This window comes from Amblyomma maculatum, chromosome 1 (genome assembly GCF_055883805.1).
Source record: "Amblyomma maculatum isolate TAMU_Amacu chromosome 1, ASM5588380v1, whole genome shotgun sequence".
Taxonomy (NCBI): Eukaryota; Metazoa; Arthropoda; class Arachnida; order Ixodida; family Ixodidae; genus Amblyomma; species Amblyomma maculatum.
The window spans coordinates 10,816,138-10,830,217 of NC_139344.1; the positions used below are offsets into that span (position 1 = coordinate 10,816,138).

At 47.8% G+C, this 14,080-nt stretch overlaps 1 protein-coding gene across 1 annotated transcript; it reads right to left on the reverse strand.

Annotated features, from left to right (window-relative positions):
- Positions 1-8,189: 8,189 nt before the first annotated feature.
- On the reverse strand, positions 8,190-13,046 carry LOC146201641 (uncharacterized). Its single transcript, XM_084587725.1, has 2 exons — positions 12,771-13,046; positions 8,190-9,462 (listed from the first exon to the last, which is right to left on the reverse strand). Exon 2 carries the CDS (start codon positions 9,422-9,424, stop codon positions 8,840-8,842), a length of 585 nt encoding a protein of 194 aa, XP_084443851.1. The 5' UTR covers positions 9,425-9,462; positions 12,771-13,046; the 3' UTR covers positions 8,190-8,839.
- Positions 13,047-14,080: the final 1,034 nt, after the last annotated feature.

Genomic DNA, 14,080 nt, shown 5'->3' on the forward strand with positions numbered 1-14,080 from the left:
GACCAAGCCGTAACCGTGGTTGGAGGGACGAGCCAGGCGATACCGTCGTCCAACAACTGGTAAACAGCGGAGGAACGAGGACGACCAAGCAGTGACCGTGGTCGGTGAAACGAGACAGGCCTGACCGAGGTGCAACATCTGGTGGGAAGAGCGGAGATGTCCCAGGCGTGACCCGTGAATCAAAGCAGCTCAGCGGAAAGTCGGGAGCAGTGCAACGAGCCCTGTGTGATGACTGGTTGCCTGCAGCGGAACGACTGCGTTGGATTCTTGGCTGCGAGGTTTGGTGAGTGCGGGACTTTCTTCTACTGAGTTTTGCCAGGCTTTTGTTAAGTAGAGAACAGAGCTGGTAATTGTGTTGTCGTTGTTGCTGGGTTAATTGCAGCAAGGCAATAGTGGGCAGTAGAGAAGGCAGCACTCGGAACAGCCATGAATTTGGATTTGGAGTCGTTGCGCAAACCGAAATTGTTGGAGCTTGCGAAAGAGTTGGGTCTGAATTTGTCAGGCAAACTCAAAAAACCAGAAGTGTTAAAGGCTATTCTTGCGTTGGAAGCTGAAGATGACGAGCTTTCGGAATGCCTTGAGATCATTGATGAACGTCAAGAGGAACGTGAACGTAGAAAACGTCACGAGAAAGATGAACGTGAACGTCACGAGAAAGAGGAACGTGAACGTCACGAGAAAGAGGAACGTGAACGTAGAGAACGTCACGAGAAAGAGATGCGTGAACGTAGAGAACGTTACGAGAAAGAGATGCGTGAACGTAGGGAACGTTACGAGAAAGAGATGCGTGAACGTAGGGAACGTTTCGAGAAAGAGGACGCCCGCGTAAGGAAACTGATGCAGCTGGAGATATCAGCACATAGAATGAGCGTGGAAAGGATTAAAGCTTGCAATGCCATTCAGCGTAACGGTTCAATACCGCGAGATGGTCCGCCACCGTTCCTCATTGCCGAGGATGTGGCCGAGTATTTGGCAGACTTCGAGAATGTCTGCAGAAGTAAACGTTTCAAGCGAGATAGTTGGGCGCAGATGTTGGTAGCTCTTCTCTCCGCTGAAGCGTCGGAAGAAATCAAGCGATTGGTTGGCGACCGCTTGAAAAATTACGATGAACTAAAAGAGTCATTGCTGATACGATATCAGATAACGCCTCAGGATCTTCTGAAGAGATATGAGAGCGAGAAACATTGTAACGAGGCATACTTTGATTTGGCCTATCAGTTGAAAGCCGCTGTAAGCGAATGGCTAGACAGTGCGGAAGTTCCGGAGCAAATCGAATTTGCACCGGAGTGTGAGAAACAGCTTGGGGAAACGGCCGAGCAATGTGACCGCAGTAGTAAGCCGACCGATTCTCGAACAGAAGAGCATCGTGTTACCTTGGTCGAGCCACTAGCTGAGAAGGTTAGCGCCGGCTCCAACGGCGAGAAATCCGCAGGGACGCTGTCCAGCGAGGTGAACTGCATGCCGACCCAAGTAGCTGTAGGAGATACAGTTCCATCAAATGAGTGTGGGGAACTGATAATAGCTGTACCGCCTCTCGAGTTAAATGCAGAAGCTGGTCTAGAGCGTGGCGGAGATGGAAATCAGCTAGGAAATGAGAAAATCAGCTGTGTCGTAGAGCAGGGCACGCAGAAAAACGAAGTGCCGATCAGGGAAACTGCGCAGCCCGCGAGTTGTGATCAGCCAGGGCAGACCGACGAGGAGTGCGCGTCCGCTGTAGAGAGCGAGACTTGCGAAGGCGACAGCGAGCGACCAGAGCTGAGTCAGAATCGTTCGTGCCCTGATACCACGCTAGGTTGTATTCGCGAAAGCAACCCCAGTGCGAACGCGGACGTAGCACACATGACCCTCACGCTATCCGAAGCGCCCCAGCTGTCGAATGAGCTTGATCGTGCACCGGTTAGCGCTGAGCAATGCGGCTCATCGGAGGACCCGTGTAACGTGAGTGGCGAGCCAGAGGAAATGCCTAGCTTGAGGGCTGGCATAAGCGGTTGTTCGGATTTGACTGAAAGTGAGTCATGCGATGCAGCCGCGGCGCCACCAGAGGAAATGCCTAGCTTGAGGGCTGGCGTGAGCAGTTGTCGTTCGGACTTGACGGAAAGTGAGTCATGCGCTGCTGGCCGCGATGCAGACGCGGCGCCGCACTTTGACTGCTTTGACCACTCAGACGACACCGGTGTCCTACTAGCTCCGGTAACCGCTAGCTTGCCAGAGCTCGCGCCGAAAGAAAGTAGGACTAGAGTATTCAAGTGCTGCCACCGAAAAACGCGGAAAGGCAGGCGCGAGAAAGAATGCTGCCATCGTAAGGAGAGCAAACGACTGCAGAAAGAAAGCGGAAGGCTAGTATTCCCGTGCTGCCGACGAAAAACGCGAAAGGGCAGGCGCGATAAAGAATGCTGCCATCGTAAGGAGAGGACACTCAAACGATTGCGAAAAGAAAGCAAAACGCCTGTGTTCCAGTGCTGCCGCAGAAAAAAGCGGAAAGGCAGGCGAGAGAAAGAATGGAGCAAGTTGAAGCTATCGCGCAAAAGAAAGCGACTATCCCAAAGGCAGAAATGCGCCCGCCCACGAAACACAAAAAGAGCTAATTGACATCTAGAATATGTCTAGGCCAAGAAATGGGCACTTCTAAAAGAAGACTCATTTGAGACGTTCTGTAGACCCAAGAGCTACAAGCCTTCCTGTAGCTCCGATTTAGCTCTGCTAACGCTACGCCAGTAGAAGTCTTGAAAACTTCTCGCCTAGAAAATTTTTATACTTGTTCTAGACATTGCTTCTAGCTGTAGCTCTGCTATAGCTGTGCTAGTAGACATCTTTAAACCCTCTTGGCTAGAACGTTTCTATTCTTGTTTTAGATGTGTAACGATTTGCAGTTTGTGCTCATTGTCCTCAATTCTGCATGTGCGGTCACATTGCTCTGCTTTGAGAGCATTTTTTTCTAAATTTAATAAAATGACAGTTAACTGGGAAGAAGGCGAATTCATGAAGGCTTGCACTTTGTACAACACAATAAGACACAGCTAGAGATGGCGAAAAATTGGTTGGGCTGAAGAGAATTAAAATTTTAATTTTTTTACGGAATTTTCAATTTTACTCCTTTAACACCCCACCGATTATGTGCCATCTCTAACTGTTTCTTATTGTGCTGTAGAAAATGCAAGCCTTCAACAATTCACCCTCTCCCCAGTTAACTGTAATCTAAAATTTAGAAAAAAAAAATGCTCTCAAAGCAGACTATTGTGTGATCTCACATACAGAATTGAGGACAATGAGCACAAACTACAAATCGCCACACTCAATAGTGAATGCACATGCTGAATGTATAAATAACACATGCTTCTCCAGTCCGAATTTTTATTGCACTCCATCTACAAAAGTAAAAGCAATCAGCAAATAAACTTGTTGACAATATGGATTTGAGAATTTTTTTGAAGGTTCTTCTTCAAAAGTAAATTCCAAACAACCTGCACTGGCAAGAAAACAGTTAAGTTACAGGCATGCATGCAAATGCACTGGTGTAAACTCACTAGAACCATCCGCCCAGGAAGTTCTGCATAAAAATATTTTTTTTTATAACTTGCAGATATATAAAATTAATGCACACTCAAGGCATTGGCTGATGAGCTAAATTCAATGGCTTATCGTAAGCTCCAGGTTCTGCCTTTTCCAGGGGTCTTTAAGACAGACAAGATTCCAGCAACCTGCAAAGACAAAAAAAGCTCAAAATAATCAAACGAGCCAAAGGCAGTGGCAGTTGAGCTACGTGCCTGAGTTTTGTGGGGTCTTTAAAGAAAAATATGCACGGAGAAAGGAAACACCAAAATACGGTGATACCACTAGCACCTATTCAAAATACCTACCATGAACGCCATTGAAATCATTCACCTAGTAGCCCCCCCCCCCCCCCCCCCCCATGTATGAAAAACAAATATCCCTCATAGCTCGCACCACAAAACGAGGTCGAGGCAGTGGCCTTATGCTTCTGGCATTGACCTACCGTGAACTGAAAGAACAGTCTTTTCTAGTGCGTTTTAAAAGAAGAAAGTTTTCTTCACCCTGTACATACACAGAAAACCTTAAAAGAAGCTGAGGTTACTGATTTGAAAACGCTACGGTACAATGATGACAACAAACACGAATAGGACACCATATGCGCACAACTACCAACTATTTATGGAAGAAAACACGAATATTCTACATCTGATGCCAGTGAAGTGCCGGAATTTTTTCACAGACTCATATAGTTCCACATCTTCAACACGACCATTAGCAACAAAACACAGATATATTACTTCAGTTCTACATTTGCTACCGCACATACTTAGCACGCATCAGTGAAGTTAACAAAGCCAATACAATACAGCTAAGTTGCTTGTTGGGCGAGTTGGTTGGACAGTACGTTAAAACAGCGCTAGAAACATAGACAGATAGAAAGACAAACACGCATTGCTATCTACCCGTGTTTCTAGCGCGCTAGTCAGACGCATCTGTGGTTCAACTTCGGCGCGCTGCATTCACCATACAAGAGAAGTGGAAAGTTACTTACTGTTGAGAAATATGAGCTCCATATCACAGCGCAGCAGTGTTTGTAAAATACAGCGCGGGAAAGTTGCAAAATCAGCGTAAATGTCCAAGCGCGGGAAACAAAGACAGCACACCGAACACACACCGTCGAGAGCATGTTGAGCAACCGTTGAGTTGAGCATGTCGAAAGACGAGAAAAGATGAGTTGAACGATCGGTGCGTGCGGGTAGCAAGCAATCGCTAGCGACTGCAACGCCAAAATGCTAATAAAGAAAATAACTGCCTACAAAACCCAACCATTACAAAAACAATTATGAATTTAATTTTATTTTGTTTTTCAATTTAACCTTATGCTTTGCAAAAAAAAAAGAAAAAAAAACATGAAATAATAAAGCAATGTTGACAAATTGTGAATTGCATCGGCATCGAGCAGAGCGCCATCACGCAGCAGGCTTCAGCGCACGGAACAATGTTTGAGCGTACGATCGGCTCTCCTGCTGACTGTTCTCTTGCCCAAGCAACAAATTTGCGGCAGTGCGGTGGTTTTCTCGTGCTCCCAAGCAAGCCGGAGTAGAAGCATGTCATTCGCGTGCCTCCCGTCTTCTTTCAGGACCCGTATGCTACCCCAGTGCGGCCTTACGAGCGGCAATACGGTGGTTTTCTGGTGTTGGCCAGGCAAACTGGAATGAAGAGGCATTCGTAGCATAAAAAAGTGTTGTCATTCGCGTGCCTCCCTCGTCGTTCAGGACCGGTGTGCAACCCAGTGCAGCCTTACGAGCGGTAGGTTAGCTGGACCGTAAATGACGGGGCTTTGGTTCCCGCTAGAACGAACCGCAGTTTCAAAGTTCGAGGTTATTTTAAAGCAGTCTCCTACCTTCTGTTCCTGATTATCAAATAATCAATTTGAGACATTGGAGTAATGCAAAGCTGTCTAACAATTTGTGCCGTAATTATTGCTTAATTCCGTGGCTGCAATAAACCATGCGTAGAAAATATTCGCTGTGATTCTTGAACATTCTTTGAATAGGGATTCAACATTCTGAACAGGGGAAACATGGAGTATTTTTTGTGGACTTTTCGAAGTTAGTAAACCCTTTCTACAATTGTATTTGTGAAACGTTTCTGAATAAACATCGCTGAGAGGTCTTTGGAAAAATATCTAATTGATGTCTCTAAAAAAACATACCTGAGACGTCTTTGAAAAGGCGTCTTAGTATAGACGTGCTAAAGAAGTTTTCCAGGAAACTTCTATCCGTCGACGTCTGTGAGAGGGTTTGTTCCAGAACAAGATGTTTGTAGCCTTCCAGAGGTGTTTAAAGAAGTTTATTAGACGTTATGTGTTTCGTGGGCGTGCCCAGAAAATGCGTGACTGGTGCGCCAAGCGTAAGGAGAGGGATAGGTTGTTTAGCAAAGCTAGTGACTTATGCTCATGCGTTTCTTTGCACAGAAACGGGAAGGTACGGTTGTTCCGTTTCAGTGAAAAAGGTGATCTCAACGGTAACGCCGATGGCTTAAGTCGAAGCCCATAACGTCAGAAGAAGCCTCAGTTTTCACTTCTTGCTGTTTTTCTTCCTGGCATAGGATTTTGAACATCTGTATTGTATTATCTTTGTTTGAAGAGCTGTTTTGAAAATGCGATTTTCAAATTTGTGGACGCGTTCCAAGTACTGATAAGCTGCCCTTTAATATAGATGGGGGCATAAGAGGGAAATAGTCTGGCAAAACTTAGTGAAGTTTGTGCCGTGCTTCCTGGCTGAACGGTTGAGTTTTTAGCATGGTTGTGACGTTGTGGGTTGTCAGAAATCTCTCCTGAAGACAAGTTGCAGAGTGCCTTGGAAACCCGGACTTGCCAAGGACTTCTTCAGGCTGTTTCGAGCTCAAGAGAAGCTGAGTCGGACGACCCCGGCTAGCAGCAACATCCCGATCCCTCCGGACAGCGGATGCAGTCCCCTGCCCTTCGGGATCTCCCTCCACCGGCGGGGCAGTCTGTTACGTTTCTCCACCAAGAAGTGGGACAGCTGACGCGGCCACCGCATAGCAACAGGCAGAACCGCGAGCGGATCGGCCATTTCGACGCCGTTCATCGGCCGCGCAACGCTTCCTCCCGTCGACAAGTCTCAGCGTGTTCCTGCCACGCGCCAAATGTGTGTGCGTGCGTGTGCAAACGCCGGCCAAGCCTGGAGCTCGTGAAAGAGGGCGCCGCCCTCGCCCGTCTGCAGGAGGTGGAGGAGATGAGGTCGGACCATCTGCGAATGAGTCATTCGTCGTGAACCAACATGTTTGGCTCTCCCTTTCCTGTGAGGGTTTACCCTTTCCTTGTGAACGGGAAAACCTATAAAAAGCAGCGGCCGACTCCGCTGGGATAGAGACTACTTTGACGCGCCGTTGGCACGACGCTAGACACCAGCTGTGTGAGAGTGTCTGTAATCTCTCCGGGTCAGCTTCACTGCCCGTTTCTTCCTGATGTTACAGTAAAGGTTGTTTCGTTAAAAGACGCCTCGTCTTTGCTGGCACCTTTGATGTCGTCCGCCGTCCACGGAGCCGCCAGGCCAACGCTACCGAGGGGCAGCGCAAACCAAAAAATGTAACAATATCAATGAAGCGTCTCTGGCGCGCTCGCTCCTGTGTTGATGCAAGACTTCGTAGGCTGAGACAGACCGGAACAGTTAGACTGCTACTTGAAGCTTGTCCCGGAGCGACTCCCATCGCCTTTGAACACGCGCGAATGCAACACGAGGATTTTTAAACACATTCCACTTATTCAATGCTTGCCGTAAACAATATGCTTACCTGCGCGCGCTGCTCTCGGCAGCACCTCAGACTCCACCTCTCCCCACATCAATTATGTAACTTATTTATTTTTATGCTGTCTGTGGCTGGCGAGCCACTGCGAGTGCCATCGCTACACTGCGGCGATGAACCTTTGGTTGTCGACACATCTGTAGGCACATCTCTACGTACCGCAGCACCGGTGTAACAAAAAAAAAAAAAGCAAACAGATCGCAGAGACGGCGCGAAAGGCATCCTCTGATTGGTGCACGCCAGGCAATAACCGGAGAGCCTCCTCCGCGCCAGCGCGAGCGCGCATGGAGCAGCGGAAACATCTGGCATAGACAGATATCTGCTCCGCGCGCGCCTCAGCTCGCGCCTGTCGCGTCACGCATGCGCAGACAGACTCCAGCGTGCGTTCGTGCGCGTAGGCGCGCCGCCAGGGCGCCACATGGATCGGGGCCTAAAGCTGCAAGTCATCAACTTCCACGATCGTATATTTCAGTGGACGCTCTTTGAAGATGTAAATCGTGCTTCTTTAACTCCTCCCATGTGACTGATGGAATGATCAACTGCCGAATAAAATAACAGAAACAGCATTCATATTGGGTAAATACCGATGCACGCACAAACGAGACATTTTTTCTTCTAATTTTTTTTCATGCTCGTTCTTTTTTTTTTTTTACGTGATATGTCTTTCTCAAACAGTGCACACAATCTCAACATCATTAGAGAGAGAGAGAGTCTGCGCTGGTTATATGTTGTGGACGGCGTGCGACCCAGTAACTGGGACCTTTTCTTTTGAGTCGTACCATGCAGCATGGAATAATTAGGGAGGTTAACCTAGGTTAAACGTCGTCTTTATACTAGCGGAAGCTGTGTTAATTATGATTACACAGTTGTTTTGCCGGTATTCAATCTTTATTGCATGACCATGGAATCGTCCATGTCTTTTCGCCGCAGACCAGACGTTAAGAGCAGAAGTTCATCGGTTTGGTATCACCGGCAGGCGAAGCCCTCGTGGACGGCACGGTCTCCGCTGCTGACCGCCTAGCCTTTCCATCTTGATCATTGCTTGCGTTCTTTCGCCAACCAAGCTTTTCGCTATAGGCGGCGCTGCAACGGTTCCACAGGGCGCCTAAAAACTTCTGCGGTTAGCCGCTTGGTTCGCGATAAACGACCAACGATATTCTGCAGCATTATATATACGCGTGTGGCAGATAACGTCCTTACCCAGACGCTCTCGATGTCGCCCAGTTATCTGAGGCACGCCATGCAGGGGTTCGACAGTCCGTGCAGTCTGACCACTGCAAGCGCATACAGGTGGCGTGAAAACACCCCACGGGAGTGCCTATAAAGTATTTGCTCTTCTCGCTACGCTCTTCTACGGCGCGGCGATCGATACAGCAAACTTCCATCGCAGGTTCCCTATTCTTCGCTTTCGGCTGCCACTCCGCTTTCTCTTCGGCGCTTCTTCACGGGGTCTTACATCGTTTGGATCATCAGCCGCCGCCTGGCGCCTTCGTCAAAGGGACATTTGTACGCACCTTTAAGCACGCATGTACAATTTGTGGAACAAGGCGGCATTCAAGTGCATGAGCTCGTCCTGGGCTTCTTGCAGCTCTAACTTGAGTGCAGCATTCTTCACTTCGTAAAACGCTACTAGTCTTGCAGACTCTTCAATCTTAGCCTTCTGGGCGGCCTGCACCCTTCTTGCTGCTTCGTTCTTCATACGGAATTCCAAGAGTGCTTTGTTCTCGTCCTCTGCAGGAACCTCACCTCGACTGCATTCAGGTCCGACGGCGGAGTCGTCTTGCACCGGCACTTTCTGGACGCTGCCGCGAACTCCGGTGGCGGCTCCTTTACCGGCGGCAGACGAAGACGATTCTGTGTCCTCTACAGATGCGTGGTCCCCGTCATCACCGCGGTCGATGCGGTTATCCATGCTGCCATTGGCGTCGTCCGGCTTCGAAGGAGCCGTTATAAGAGACGACGCTCCGCTGCGCGAGAGGTCAAGCGGCTGATCGTGATAATCTTGAAGTCGCTCGGCGGCGCTTCCATCACATGAACCCTTCTCTGGAGAAGCCAACCGCGGTGACTGCTCCTTATTTGGGACGGGCTGCAGATGGTCCATTGTGAGGGCTGCCAGACTTCCGTTGGAACCTAGATATGCTGCATAGAGGAGAAAGCAAGAAAATCAAAAAGCTGCATCCTAATACCAGCCGTCAATTGAAGGACATCTAAGACAACACACCAGCACGTCTGACAACGACGATATGACGCTGCCTGCAGGAGAGAATGGTTACAAGCAAAAGAAAGATTTATTGATGTGCCGGGGCTAATAAAGGCGCATAACTTCGTTGCTATGCTATTTTGCAAAAGCACAGCAACCACAACGACAAAACCAGTTAAACGCGCTATCATGCGCCAAGGGGGATACCGTTATCAAAAGGGTTGCCTCTTATCGCAGGGGTGTTAATGTCAGTTTTTTGTGTTTAGAATAGCCATCGAAGCGTTTGTTCGGCGATTCTTTCAGATCGCTATTAGAAGTAGCACATTGGGCTCCAGATGCTGATAAGCTCTACGCGCACAACTTCTTTGTGGTCTGATCATTTCCGATTCAAAATCACTAGCGGTCGTGGTTCCATCGCACATCTTATGAGCGTTTCTGTAAGTACGTGACGATGCACAAGGCTTACACTTCTGTCACCTAGCTTTGAGCATTTGGCTGAAGCGAGACACGCACGTGTCCCCAATGAAATCCATGAAATCCCCCCCCCCCCCCCCCTATTCGGAAGGTAAGAGGCGCGTAGCACTAAAACGGCCTACTGTCGCGTGCATGATCCCGATGTTGCAAGGCCGCGCCTGTCTTTGGCAGTGCTGCAGACAAGTCGTGATACAAAGCATAGCTTCAGCTGCAGGGCCACGATAAGCTGTCTGCTTTTGGGGCGAGAAACGAAGCGCAGTGTGCGTAGCGTATGCGTAAATAAAAGGGTTTCAAATGACATGTTCGTAGGATGCACGGACATCTCACATTCGCGAACGTGAACCTTACACGTACGTGAAAGTAAAACTATCTATTAGGATTACGCCTAATACCGTGAAACTTCGCAGGCGAAACACTTTTGAAGCATGAAACTAGGGCACCAACAAAATAAGCGAAACAAAAAGCGCACTCGGGATCGTATCGCAACATTGATTGCCCAGTAATGTGAAGTTGAATCGGCAAGAACTTCGCAGCTAGCTTGGATTGAGCGGTGATGGCAGGCCAGATATAGGCAATAATCGTATTGTAGGTGTCTAACCAAGATTCCAGTGGAAAATAAAAAGTAAAAAGAAAATAAGACCTTACAAAAGTGCAACCATCTACTAGAGGAAAGCCGAAACACCGGATAATGTTGGGGGGATTCTGGTCGTAGGATTACCAGGCGCGGAACATTTATGAGAGGTATTTTTAGTGTGCCGATCACTTCATTTTCAGGTTTGATTTCGGTGCCTCTATAGGAGGTGATCGGCAGTGTGGCGGCCTAACCGTCAATGCCGATGCCGCACACCATCGCTTGGAGTATTCTTATAGAAAGATTCGTTCTTCGCAAAATAAGGCGAAAACCGATCAGCCGCTCACGAGCATGGAATGACGGATTTGCGCGGCCCACTGTGTGCGCCGGGTTAGCTGAAGGGTTGCACGGAATCCATTCGCCTTTGACCCTCCGCAAACAAAAATTTGTAAGGCTTGTACAAAAATTGGAGGACGTTTAAGAATGGAACGTGATAGCGTTATCGCACCCCGTTCGCACCGTCTACTCATTTGCTTGTCGCGCTTTTTACAATACTCATTTTTATTTATTAATCCTACCAGGGGCGTAGAAGCGCTGCCAGCGCCTTGCCGAAAAGCGCGGGCCTCAAGTTACAGTCGTAGTTCGTCGGCAACATCGTTGCCGATCCAAGCCGGCGCGATGAAGAGCTCGGAGGCCATGCCGTGTCTATATTTTTCCGTGCGCCACACGCATGATGGCGCTACGTGCAAGCCAAGCGAAGAGGAAGTACAGCGGAAAAGTAATTTACCAGTCGCTTAACGGCGTGTTCTGTAATTTACATGCTCATAATTATTATACGCCACAATACACTTCTCTAAGGGACATTTCTGAGACAACACCGCAATCAATAGACGCGCCTTTGTCCATTTGAAACTATCTAGCTGGCGTGGCGGAGTGGTTAGCGTGCTAGTCTCGCACCCCGGAGGCTCACGTTAGATTCCTCAGGTCGGTGATTTTCCTATTCGTTTTGTTTATTAATGCTTCTGGGATTTTTCGCTCACGGCCAACGCCGGACGACGCGGGACGGCGGCCGCCGACGACGACAGACTTTTCTGTGATACGAGCCCTTAACGCTATCGCGTTAATATCGAACTGAGCGTTGATGCTTAAAAACGGGCGGACATGAAGCCGAAGCGGCAGGCGCAAGTCCAGTTACTCGTGAGAGCTATACTAGCCGAAGAGACCACGGAGTGCTCGTTGCCAATTACAATATAGGGGCCTTATGAGCGATCTATCTACTGCGAATAAATTGCTACTCTTCGAGATAAACTGAACGTCTGGTACAGGCTTCCAACTGACCTCATGATGAGCCCCTTACGTGCTGCTAATGAGAGTCATTACGCTGTACTGTTTCGCTCCCGTTGCGTGTCTTATAACACGAGATTTTGTCAGTTTCACACGAAGCTGCGTGGTTTAGAGTTTGATTTTCTATTCTACTCCTGGAGGCTTTTCCAAAAATGTATAATGCCATGCAATACCTAGAGTTAATTAAGTACTACAATTAGTGTAGTGCAGTTGTACTCGATATAAGGTATCTAGAAATATATTACTAGATTTAAGGTAACGTTTAATTTAGTATAATTAACTATGAACGGTAATAAATTAGGATGCACGTTTGTTCGGCGCAATACGAATATAAGCCATCCAATGATATTAAAGTTAATGATGTAGCATAAATGTCAACTTAATCCTAGTTTACTAATTAGCGGGACGACTTGCTTGAGAGCTTAAATTACAAAACAGCAATTGCACTCGACAATCTATCCAGCAATACAACATGTGCGGCTATTATAGTCAACATACGCTACACAGCCACTGCAGACACATTCTGTTCACACACTTTCCATACATGACGCACATTAGCCAAGAAAGGCTGCATATTCCTAAAGAACTACGAAACTGGCACCCTCGTTTTGTTTACCCTGGTTATCCATAGAACGTTTTCGTGTACATCAAGACACGCAGCCACATTTGGGTAACCTAGACGACAATAAATGACAACTTGCGCATCGCTATGCTGTGCTGCTATAATACTGCGGTATCCAGAATTCCCCAACATGGCGGAAACGCACGCGGTCAGCGCAATGGGTGCCAGTTTTGCATAAGGTCTATCGGACGAGTGACCATCAGTGTAAGCCATTGTGCAATAAAATGTGCACTTACCAGCGTGTAGAGGATGTCCTTCGACCGTTGCCGTTGTGTCACACGAAGAAGGCCAAGCTGATCTCAGCACCGGAGGCTTCAAGCAGCAAACACACACGATGGCGTAGGGGTAGAAAGCGAAGCACGAGCACCGACTACTCTGAACGAGCCCAATCGTTGTGCACTGACATCGCTCGGACGCTTGGGGCAAGTTATAAACGATGAGAGTGGGAAAGGAAAATTTCTAGGAGTACCACGTGACAAGAGAGAGGAAGAAGCCCTGCAAGCATTGGTCGTTTCTGCAATAAAACGGAGAGTTGAGCAAGTTGGTGCAACATTTTTTTTTTTTTTTTAACACACAGCGCAACAAACGAAGGATAAGCGAGTAGACGGGAACAGCGCTGACTGTCAACTGCACGATTTATTGAAGGAACACGTATGCGTAGAAAATTTTCAGAGAACGAAGTGCGCATGTTCGCAGATAAAAACGACAATTCACTTCAACCAGTTTCGTCGAGATACGAGATTTCGCCGGGATGAACGATAACTGATAAAATGCTTACGCACGTGTCCGAATTCTTGTGAATGAGATAGGCCTCTTTTAATTTTCTTGTTAATTTTTTTTTGTGTGTGTGTGTTTGCAGATCACCGTTGTTTCTTCGAACAGGGGAGTGCAAGGAGGGTACAAAGGGGGCTTTTGACTACACCCTTTGTGGTGTAGTGCCAGTTTCGATGACGGGGCTTTGTCTAGGAAATTTTCATGTTCTCGTAGCCTTACGTTGAGACACCTTCCTGATTGACCAATGTAATTTTTGCCGCATGTAAAAGGTACTCACACCGCTCCATCTGTGCACGGACGAAAAGCTACACTGTTTTACCCGGCAACCCCACGGCTTGCACGTCTTTTGTTGTCATTTATTTTTCGGTCTACCTTAGCGTAAATGCTGCCAAGTTATATGGGCGCAGAAAACATCACCTGTACTACACATCTATGTCCAACTTGCCATTGGTAGTGTTGCCATTAACATACGGTATAATGGCAATAGTTTTTTTACGAGGTGTGTCATGATCCTGTCGTATTCTAGAGGCCTTTACGTTTATCAGGACCTTGCTGCACGAAAGCAAGATTACGTCATCGGAGAAGCCTGCTGACCTCAATCTATCTGCCTGATCTTGGAAGCCATTCATGATTACATGGTCGCAGGACTTGAAAATTGCTGACCCTACGTGGATGATATAGATACGTGGACGACTACCTGATTTTTGTAGAAACTCATTACCTTTCAAAGTGCGTCGAAGACACTCTAAAGGATTTTCAAGACAGCGGAAAT

What these genes read in the sequence shown, in the direction of transcription:
- LOC146201641 (XM_084587725.1), bottom strand. Translation starts at nt 9,424, where the DNA reads ATGGACCATCTGCAGCCCGTCCCAAATAAGGAGCAGTCACCGCGGTTG.